This window comes from Ostrea edulis, chromosome 6, assembly GCF_947568905.1.
Source record: "Ostrea edulis chromosome 6, xbOstEdul1.1, whole genome shotgun sequence".
Lineage (NCBI taxonomy): Eukaryota > Metazoa > Mollusca > Bivalvia > Ostreida > Ostreidae > Ostrea > Ostrea edulis.
Window position 1 is genome coordinate 6,393,972 of NC_079169.1, and position 12,092 is coordinate 6,406,063.

The 12,092-nt window shown below is 34.1% G+C and overlaps 1 protein-coding gene across 12 annotated transcripts in view; it reads left to right on the plus strand.

Annotated features, from left to right (window-relative positions):
• Nucleotides 1–11,839, plus strand: part of LOC125683714 (protein argonaute-2-like) — a 45,702-nt gene extending 33,863 nt beyond the window's left edge. For 7 of the 12 annotated variants that reach the window (XM_056141410.1, XM_056141412.1, XM_056141402.1 and 4 more), the window contains one exon: nucleotides 7,145–7,486. In XM_056141410.1, the coding sequence (XP_055997385.1) occupies nucleotides 7,145–7,471 (327 nt within the window). In that variant the 3' untranslated portion in view covers nucleotides 7,472–7,486. Of the gene's footprint in view, nucleotides 1–7,144; nucleotides 7,487–7,729; nucleotides 7,930–8,798 lie in introns of those variants that run through there. The other 5 variants (XM_056141406.1, XM_056141409.1, XM_056141404.1 and 2 more) reach the window with 1 other exon arrangement.
• Nucleotides 11,840–12,092: the final 253 nt, after the last annotated feature.

Here is a 12,092-nt window from a genome sequence, read left to right on the forward strand (position 1 = left end):
GATATTCAAGGAATGGATATGTACATGTATGTGTATATACCTTGAAGCATGATTCAGGTTTACTTATATATAACTGGATCCATGCATAATTTCAGTATCGACAGCATTAAATGTTTCTATAGCAGAACTCTTTTTTTGATTAAATTTACAGAGGTATTATACTTTGCCCACACTCTAGACTTCTAAATCAAAACAGAAGGTCAAGATTCCACTGCAGATTGTCACAGTAGTATAATTTGTGGTATTATGTGCAGATTGTCACAGTAGTATAATTTGTGTTATTATGTGTAGATTGTCACAGTAGTATAATTTGTGTTAATATGTGCAGATTGTCACAGTAGTATAATTTGTTTTATTATGTGCAGATTGTCACAGTAGTATAATTTGTGTTATTATGTGCAGATTGTCACAGTAGTATAATTTGTGTTAATATGTGCAGATTGTCACAGTAGTATAATTTGTGTTAATATGTGCAGATTGTCACAGTAGTATAATTTGTGTTAATATGTGCAGATTGTCACAGTAGTATAATTTGTTTTATTATGTGTAGATTGTCACAGTAGTATAATTATGTTCCCCAAACAAAGTTTGGGAACATATTGTTTTTACTCTGTTTCTTCTTATTATTATTATTATTAAGGTCTTCCGTCTCCAACGGAAGACCTTCTAGTGATTCTACTGTTTATTATTATTATTATTTATTTATTTTTTCCCCTTTCGTCTCCGAGACCGTTGGATGGATTTTCCTGAAACTTTCACAGGTTATAGGGAACGATGGTACCTCGAGGCATTTTTTCATTTTTTCAAAATTCACTTCCGTTCGTCAGATACGTCCGATTTTCCGGTTTTTGAAAGAAACTTTGTTCGGGGGTAAGCTTGAAAACCACTAAAGATAATCGAATGAAACTTTCAGGGATGATAGATCTATTTTCTCTATAGTGCATGCACGTAATATTTTTTGTCGCCGTCACTTCCGGTCGTCACCGGAAGTGATCAAATAAATCATCAATTTCAAACTTTTTTCTTTCAAATTGAAACCTACTTTGGTTTACTATATCTCGTTCTAATTCTCAAAAAATGTTGACCCCACCGGAAGTTGAATCTCCAACTTCCGGTTATATCAAAGAAAGACTATTCATTCTCTCATTTTTCAGTGCCATAAATCTCGGTCATGAAACTAGTTAATGAGTTGAGTTTTACATATATTATAGTCACTATAAATGTCTAGAGTAACGTCAAATATTTTTGTAAAATTCACTTCCGGTCAGCAAATACGGCTTATGAGCTGTTTTCGTTGTCAATCGTTTTTCTCAGAAACGGTAAAAGATAGAGTCACCAAAATTTCAGAGTTAATAGATCTCACTTTGTAGGGGTGCAGTAGGGGGGTAAGAATGTCGGCCGTCACTTCCGGTCGTCACCGGAAGTGATTAATAAATCATAAATTTCAAACTTTTTTCTTTCAAATTGAAACCTATATCGGTTTATTAGGTCTCGTTCTAATTCTCAAAAACTATTGACCCCACCGGAAGTTGAATCTCCAACTTCCGGTTATATGAAAGAAAAACTATTCATTCTCTCATTTTTCAGTGCCATAAATCTCGGTCATAAAACAAGTTAATGATTTGAATTTTACATATGTTATAGACATTATAAATGTCTAGTGTAAATTTAAATCTTTTTGTAAAATTCACTTCCGGTCGTGAGATATGGGGTGGACATATTCAAACCTTGTTTTTTCAGTTTCTCAATAATGAATATAGATAGACGCTTGAAACTTGTAGAGTTGATCAACTAAAATTAGTCCATTGTACACATACATTCAATTTTTTCGTCCGTCACTTCCGGTCTATACCGGAAGTATTTGAAAAATGTCGATTTTCCGATTTCTTCGAGTGATTTCTCAGAGATGGTGGATAGATTTTCTTGAAATTTTCAGGAATAATGTCTTATGAAAGGACCTTCCTATAACTATTTTTGTTTTTACAAAATTCACTTCCGGTCGGAAAATATGGGTGATTTTCTGTTTCTCAAAAGGAATTTTGTACAGCATTTTTCTTGGAAAAGGTAAAATATAGGTTCATCAATTATTCAGGAATTATAAATCTCCGTTTGCAGTCGTGCAGTAGAGGGTTGAACATGTCGACCGTCACTTCCTGTCGTCACCGGAAGTGATTGAAAGAATCGCAAATTTCAAACTTTTTCTTGTAAATTGAAACCTATACTAGTTTATTAAGTCTCTTTGAAAGTGTCAAAAGAATATTGACTCTGTTGGTAGTCAAAACAACTACTTCCGGTTTCTTGATAAAATACCTTTTTACTTTTCATCTCTTTGTCACCATAAATCTCGCGTATATTTGAAGTCTTTCATATGATTTTCACATGTCATAATAAAAGTATCAACTTCTAGAGTTTGGATCATTTTGTTTTTCAAAATTGACTTCCGGTCGGTAGTAACCTACTACTTTTTCTTTCTTTAGTCTACTTCTTTTTGTTGAGAACTCTTTCAGATAGAGACGTGAAATTTTCAGGGAATATAGACAGTAAAGAGTCGCTGTCATTTATAGGAAAACGCATCATAAAAGTACTTCCGGTCATCACCGGAAGTTACGAGAAATGAGTAAAAAATTCGATAATACATTTCTCATTCATTGTTAAGGCACATTTTCTGATATATTTAAATGGTTTTCGTAGGAACAGAAAGCTCTTTACCGGAAGTGGTCTAACGGAAGACCTACTCATTACTAGTAATGAGTTTCTAGTTAAGGTCTTCCGTCTCCTGCGGAGGACCTTACTATTATTGTTCGCGTTCTTCTTCTTCATTAAGGTCTTCCGTCTCCTGCGGAAGACCTTACTATTATTGTTCGCGTTCTTCTTCTTCATTAAGGTCTTCCGTCTCCTGCAGAAGACCTTACTATTATTGTTCGCGTTCTTCTTCTTCATTATTATTATTAAGGTCTTCCGTCTCCTGCAGAAGACCTTACTATTATTGTTCGCGTTCTTCTTCTTCATTATTATTAAGGTCTTCCGTCTCCTGCGGAAGACCTTACTATTATTGTTCGCGTTCTTCTTCTTCATTATTAAGGTCTTCCGTCTCCTGCGGAAGACCTTACTATTATTGTTCGCGTTCTTCTTCTTCATTATTATTATTATTATTATTAAGGTCTTCCGTCTCCTGCGGAAGACCTTACTATTATTGTTCGCGTTCTTCTTCTTCATTATTATTATTATTATTATTATTATTATTATTTTCCTTGGTAGTACACGCGTTTTTCTCAGCCATTTTCGATCGATTTTCACGAAATTTTCAGGAAAGATGTCTTTTGGTGACGAGACTTTGCTTGCAAAATTTTGTGCTTGACGTCACTTCCGGTCAGGAGTTATCTCTCTTTTAATGACTTTTTGAAGGGCCTTGTTGTCCACGCATCTCCTCCGTTAGTTTTGAAGCTAGAGTCTTGAAATTTCTACACAAGATAGAGTAAACATTTTAGAAGATTTGTGGGGGATTCGATTTTACCGGAGGCGATTTGCCTAAACGCTCGCCTGGACCTGAAAAAATGGATGCCAAAAATTTTCGCCGATTTCGGCGATTTTTGACCTTTGATCTCCAATATTTTTTTTCTTGCAAATATTTTGTTAAGACATGTAGAACAAAAGTTGTGCACATTTACGAGATCTTTTCGACAATATCAAAATTTAGGGGCTAGCCCCTTAAATTAGGGATCTAGAAGGGCTCAAAGTCTAGATCAAATATCTCAAAAATCGTTAATATTTTGGTATAAGTCAAAGAACAAAAAATGTTCATGTCAACAATCCAAATCTATTCATATAAAAATTTAAGTCATATGTTACGTAATAAGGGATTTTAAGGGCCAAAACCATAAAATTTTTACCCCTTGTATCTCGAAAACGACAAATATTTTGAAAAGCAATAAAGAACAAAAGTTGTTCAGAATGATGATCTGAACAATATGCATATTTCGTTTTTACCCTATGTGGCCCCGTTAGGGAGCTACAGTTTGGCCCCTAAAAATTACTTCTAGAAATAACTCGAGAACGGTAAAGAATTTCTAAATACTTGTTGAACAAAAAATGTTTGAAATGTCATGACCTTTCTTACGATATCAAGCAAAAGGGGCTGACCTTTTAAATTAGGGGCCCAGAAGGGTCCAAAGGTTTATGAGAATATCTCAGAAACTATTAATATTTTGTAATAAGTCATTGAAGCGGAAATGTTCATCTAAACGAGCTTGTTCTTATCAAATCAAAAAGTAGGTCATATGTTACGTAATAAGGGATTTTAAGGGCCAAAATCATAAATAATTGACGCCTCATATCTTGAAAACGACAAATATTTTGAAAAGCATTATTGAACAAAAGTTGTTCAGAATGATAATCTAAACAATATGTACATTTCGTTTTTTCCCTATGTGGCCCCGTTAGGGAGCTACAGTTTGGCCCCTAGATATTTCTTGTAGAGATAACTCGAGAACGGTAAAGAATTTCTAAATACTTGTTGAGCAAAAAATGTTTAAAATGACAAGGCCTTTCTTACGATATCAAGCAAAACGGGCTGGCCCTTTAAGTTAGGGGTTCAGAAGGGTCCAAATGTTTTTGAGAATATCTCAGAAACTATTAATATTTGATAATAAGTTGTAGAAGCGGAAATGTTCATCTCAACGAGCTTGATCTTATCCAATCAAAAAGTAGGTCATATGTTACGTAATTAGAGATTTTAAGGGCCAAAATCGTAAATATTTGACGCCTCATATCTTTAAAACGACATATTTTTTGAAAAGCATTATTGAACAAAAGTTGTTCAATGTGTCATAACCTATCGATCAATATCAAAAAATGGGTCTGTGGGCCTCATGGCTCGCCTGTAGAGTCGATTTTTGTCGATATCAGTCGATTTCAAAAACTTGTAACTGGTAAATATTTTGTAAGGACATATTGAACAAAAGTCGTTCAGTTTATCGAGATCTATCGATTGATATCAAGAAATAGGCCTATGGTCCTAATGGCTCGCCTGTAGAGTCGATTTTTTGTCAATATCGGTCGATCTCAATAACTTTTTACAGGTAAATATTTTGTAAAGACATATAGAACTAAAGTTGTTGAGTCTATAGAAGGCTAACAAATGACATCAAGAAATAGGCCCGCGGGCCTTATGGCTCGCCTGGAGAGTCGAATTTCAAACGAATTTCACCGCAACTTTGCTTCAGAAGTTTATGATATGAAAAATTGATTATATCTAAAGTGTCTTAAAGTCGGAAACTAAATTGGGACTCATTTGTTTTTTGGTTTTTTTTTTTTAACTCCGAGTGCATCAACAAATCGGACGGAAGACCTACTCGTTGCTCGCAACGAGATCGTGTCTAGTTATTATTATTATTCTTTTTCTCCGGTACTTTTTTGTCCGGTAGTGTTCTCAGAAACTGCAAAAGGGATCGATATGAAACTTTCCAGGATGATAGTATAGCGTTTGTAGATGTGCATAGTGATAGTCATTTTGTCTGCACATGCATGCACGCGCGCGCACGTGCATTGCAATTTTGGTACAAAAAATGGAAAATCAGAATATTGAAGGAAGCGATATAAAACCTAAATAGGATGATAGTATATCATTTGTACATATGAAATACAATAGTTATTTTGTCAGCACGCGCACGCATGCACGTGCACTCGCATTACAAAATTTGTACGCTAACTTTGGAATCAGTCTAACTTTTTTGTTGTTCATTGAAATGGCTTGAAATTCATATCATAGGTAGATATTGAGACCCTTAACTGATTTGCATGGTCGAAATTACCAATTTGCACGCGCATGCACGTGCGCTTCATTTTGATTGGATAATACTAAAACGTTTGTAACTCTCTTATTTATGAAGCGAATGAGATGATATTCACAGCATACGTAGACAATATGTGTATCTATATATTGGTGTAACAAAAAAATGCCAACGCGCATGCGCGTGCAACGTTTTTTAAATGTTCAATTTTTAAAGGACGATAACGTTTTTGTTTTTCATCAAATTCTATTGATATTAATGGTTTAGATGTGTCTTGGTACTCCTTACAAATTGCTGTGGTTAGAATTACTGCTCAGCACGTGCATGCACGTGTGCTGAATTCTGATTGGACGATTTTAAAATCGCTATAACTTCCTTGTATTTGGTGGAAACATTATGAAATTCACACTGTGGGTATATGATACACATGCCTGTTGAACGACATCAACAAAATTTCGGAATCATACACGCGTGCGCGTGCAACGCTTTCTTTCATTTTTTGGTACTGAAATGACCATATTGAACGTACTACATGTAATTAAAGGCTAAAATAAAATGATTTTTTGCTATAGATTCACAAGGACATCACTTTTTAATTGGGGGAGGTTTGGGGAACATATGTAACGGTCCCCATTACAATTAGAACTAGTTTGTTTTATTATGTGCAGATTGTCACAGTAGTATAATTTGTGTTAATATGTGCAGATTGTCACAGTAGTATAATTTGTGGTATTATGTGCAGATTGTCATAGTAGTATAATTTGTTTTATTATGTGCAGATTGTCACAGTAGTATAATTTGTGTTATTATGTGCAGATTGTCACAGTAGTATAATTTGTGTTATTATGTGCAGATTGTCACAGTAGTATAATTTGTGTTATTATGTGCAGATTGTCACAGTAGTATAATTTGTGTTAATATGTGCAGATTGTCACAGTAGTATAATTTGTGTTATTATGTGCAGATTGTCACAGTAGTATAATTTGTGTTATTATGTGCAGATTGTCACAGTAGTATAATTTGTGTTATTATGTGCAGATTGTCACAGTAGTATAATTTGTGTTATTATGTGTTAAACAGAGAAATAAAAGTACTTTTCAAAGATAATTGAAATTCCTATTTGTGTACAGGGCACAGGTTGGCAGTCTAATTACCATGTGTTGTTTTATTTACAGGGCACAAGTCGACCGTCTCATTACCTTGTGTTGTTATATTTACAGGGCACAAGTCAACCGTCTCATTACCTTGTGTTGTTTTATTTACAGGTCACAAGTCGACCGTCTCATTACCATGTGTTGTTTTATTTACGGGGCACAAGTCAACCGTCTCATTACCATGTGTTGTTTTATTTACAGGGCACAAGTCGACCGTCTCATTACCATGTGTTGTTTTATTTACAGGGCACAAGTCGACCGTCTCATTACCATGTGTTGTTTTATTTACAGGGCACAAGTCGACCGTCTCATTACCATGTGTTGTTTTATTTACAGGGCACAAGTCGACCGTCTCATTACCTTGTGTTGTTTTATTTACAGGGCACAAGTCGACCGTCTTATTACCATGTGTTGTTATATTTACAGGGCACAAGTCGACCGTCTCATTACCATGTGTTGTTATATTTACAGGGCACAAGTCGACCGTCTCATTACCATGTGTTGTTATATTTACAGGGCACAAGTTGACCGTCTCATTACCTTGTGTTGTTTTATTTACAGGGCACAAGTCGACTGTCTCATTACCATGTGTTGTTATATTTACAAGACTAAAGTCGACCGTCTCATTACCTTGTGTTGTTTTATTTACAAGACTAAAGTCGACCGTCTCATTACCTTGTGTTGTTTTATTTACAGGGCACAAGTCGACCGTCTCATTACCATGTGTTGTTATATTTACAGGGCACAAGTCGACCGTCTCATTACCTTGTGTTGTTTTATTTACAGGGCACAAGTCGACCGTCTCATTACCATGTGTTGTGGGATGACAATTGTTTTAAGGCGGATGAGCTTCAACAATTGACATATCAGCTCTGTCACACGTATGTACGCTGTACACGCAGCGTGTCGATTCCCGCTCCAGCCTACTATGCTCACCTGGTGGCATTCCGAGCACGATATCATTTGGTGGAAAAAGAGCACGACAGGTTTGTACTGTGTGAATTCTGTGTGAATGTCACTGAGAGGTTGTAGAAACATCATCACAATTTACTACATGTACTTTTCATACCCTTGTGTTTAAAATTAAATTATTATTAAGATTTATCTAAGAAGTGAGCTACCATTAGATGAAGTTGTAGGATATAATCTGGATTTGGGCAGTTTAAGCTTCATTAAACTATGAAGTGGTTTTTAAAAAGGGTATACTTGCATCTTATAACTTGGTCCAAAGTTAATGTCATTCCATATAATTTCACGTTTTGAAACTCATTTAATTTTATAATGAATTTGAAAATCTTGATTTACTGTGAAGTGGGACATTTATCATTATCTGTACATCATCAGTTGTCATTACACGACACAGTTATAGCAAACCCATTTATCATTATCTCTACATCATCAGTTGTCATTACACGACACAATTATAGCAAACCCATTTGTACAGGACAAATTACATGTTGTAAATGAAATCCTATTATTTCTTGGTGTGAGTGGATTGCTCATGGGACTCGCAAGGGATTCTTCCTACTCATGGTCCAGATGCTGAATCTGAACTACATTTAATGATTAAGGACAGTATTTAGATCTTTTGCCAAGCTCATTATAAATGATAAAGATAGTATTTAAATCTTTTCCAAGACTTATAATTGATATATCAAAAAAACTTACATATGGCTACTGCTGCTTTGTTTAATGCATCAAGGTCCAATACCATTATTGTAGTTCACACAAATTTTGCACAATGATAACTAACTTACTAAATGGCATCAGCGATGCTATGAGGTGGTTTAGAACTTTTCACTTTCCGAGTACAGAAATTCCAGGCCCATGATTGTTTTGATTTACTAATTAACAGTGGGGAAGGAAGTCGGCACTCGGATGAAATGGAACGGAACCCCTCAGCCATGGCACGAGCAATCACGGTTCACCCGGACACCGTCAAAGTCATGTACTTTGCCTAGGTCTGTGGTTACCAAGCAACAGAGAAAACTTTGTTGACACCTTCCCAGTGTAGTACTCTACAGAACCAGTTCAAACAAGAACCAGTTCAGACAAACCTTGGATAATGTGCTCCAGTCGAGTCTAGTCATTGGCCACCAGTTTACCAACAACTTGTAGAGTTTTCTCCGAGTCTTGTACATTTCTTTTCCATTTAAAACCTGTATTTCAGTAATAATTTCACATACCAATTGGTTATTTATTATTTTGAGATTCAAAATACATGCACATGTATATAGTTACTGGTTGCAGAATATTTTCTTGGTATGGTAAATTTAGTACTCGCTCTCAACCTTGAGGAATCAAACAGTTTTTACTGATTTCATATTACTTTATGTTTTGTACATGTGAACACAAAAGTGCATGCATGCAATGTGTGTTGAATTTTCACTATCTCTTGTCTGTTTTGACACTAAATATATTGATGCTGTAAATGTTACTCTCTGAACAACACGTACATGAGACTGAGAGATCAACAGATGGTAGATCAGGTGATTTATTTGATTAAAATGTGATGCATGTATTTGCAATAAGGATGGGTTTACTTTTTGTACATTGCATGTCACAAAGAGGTGATGGGTCTATTCAGTTTTTATAATGGTGTAGTGTAGATTTATTGTTTATTATTTTTTACTGAAAAGTTTGGTGGTGTAAATTGATTTGTAAGATAATTTTGGAGAAAGTCTGTTTTTCTTCTTGTTAAAGGAATCTCATGTTAATGTTGAAGCACCAAAACCAACATTTGATCATGTTTGAAATATGGAAAAGAAAATGAATTATGTTTGATTAAATCAATATTGAAAATGACATATTTATATGAAGTTAAAAAGCATTCTATTTTTTTAAAACCATTTCTTATATGACGTACTTTGCCGTACTAACAAGGAAGATTTTGTACTTCATATCATGTTTTTTTTTTTCATGTTAGTATTGTATACAGAAGCCGGGAAAATTGTTATTTTGTTTGCTATATGGCATTTCATGGCTTTCTATGTGGAGAGTCCTAATCCCACACAAAACTTGTCCCATGGTAGACTTTGATTTGTTCATACACTAGACTTGTTATATATATATCACAGATTCACTTGTACATGTATGTATCTGGGAATATTCTGTAGGTTTCCACTGACCATCTGACCTATATGTATACTATATACTGTTTTTGTCAATACTCCATAACAATAATTGACCAAAATAGGGACTGCAGCAAACAGTGAAAAGGTGGGGTTTTTTAAAATTGAAAATACAATTAACATTATTGATGTTCAGATAAAAAGCCTTATTTAGTCAACCAACATTTTCTTTTACTCCTTTTTTTCTTCCCATCTATGGCCAGTAAAATGAGTGTGTTAGGACAACATTTCATAGTTTATAAAGTTTTCTATTTTTGTCGAAAAGTTGTTATGGAGTAACCTATTTTTTATTGACCCATTTAGCAATGAAAAGGCTGTGGAAAAATTTTATGATATACTGTATTATAATGTACGTGTCTGTAGTCAGTTTGTTCTCTCTATATATATATATACATGTGTGTTTACTTTCACTTTTTTGTTAGGAACAATATGTGTTACAGAAAAAAAATTGCAGAAATACTGTACTCTGGTGCAGATATGCATGTTTTAAAGAGTAATGATATGTAGTGATATAATATAATATGTTAAGAGTGTTGACCAATGGCTGTAAATGTGGAAACTTTTGCGATTCAGAAAAATGGCTGCTTAGCATATCATAGCTACTGCAAAGATATAACTCTTCCCTGTGAAACAATCACAGATATTATTTATTACGATATATACAGCTCGACGCTCAATTTTGAAATTATACAAATTCATGCAAACTATAAAAACTATGCAGGTTTGTTACGACGATACAAGGACTTTTATTTATTTCATAAACAGTTTTTCAAGAATTTTCCACATTTGCAGCTTTTAGCAATAGATGCTTATTGCATGATTTCTTAGATCTTATAATACGATAGTTTATGACAACAAAATTTGGTTTGAAAGTTCATTAACAATATGGGCAGCTAATGGTCAGATAATGATTTAAGTACTTACATATATTTTGGAGGCAAAGTATGTTTCATGATTTGTCTCAGCACAGACATTCGGTATGAAGCAAATCACTCTATGAGCAAGACATAGGCTAATGTACAAAAATAGGCTTAGAATAGAGGTTGAAAGCAGTAAAACATGGTTATAGTGAACCTTTAGGGCCAGTGAAAAACAATAACCAAATTTTATTACAGCCAATACAATGTTTGTTATATTCCTCTCATAGGAGAATACATATCACTTCTCTATAAGCATGAATTCGTTATAAGCATGAATTCGTTATAAGTGTGAATACGTTATAAGCGTGAATTCATTAAATGCCTGAATTCTTTATAAGCATGAATTCATCATGAACCTGAATTCGTTATAAGCCTATTCGTTATAAGCCTGAATTCATTATAAGCCTGTATTCATTATAAGTGTGAATTTGTTATAAGCGTGAATTCGTTATAAGCATGTTTTACTGTACATGTGTTTCAGGCTGTCATACCTTGCATATATACACAAAGCTCCAACTTCTAATAGCTATAGAAGATCAATATAAAAGATCAGTTGTACATTACTATCTTGGCATTAAAGTACAACTATGTTTTAAAGGTGCTGGGATGAATTATGAATGATATACATTTAGTTTGTCATTTGTAGAACATTCTTCAGTAGCAACTTTAAAGTCGTGGAATAGACCATAAATTTTTTTTAACCTTTACAAAAGCATAAGTCAACTTTATTCATATCCTTTATATATAAATATGTTGTCATTTATCTGTTAAATATTTGTTTTTTATCTGTTATAATTGTAGGTTTACAGCTTAAATCTAACAAAATAAACTATTTGTCTTCAGTACCAATGTTTTACGATTATTTTATAATTATCTTCCAGAGACTTATTAAATATCGTTTTTGTGTATGTTATCCACCTCCGAGGTCGAGAAATGTTTTGAAATATTAAAGCCTCATCTACGAAAAACAAAAACTTTATATTTCTTATTTACTACCGCTCAGAAATATACAGCTGATCATTTACCGATATCATTGTTAAAGTTGAATTCTCTCCCATTCCCCCTCCGAGCAAGAAGATGTAGGTTTGGAGTCGGTTG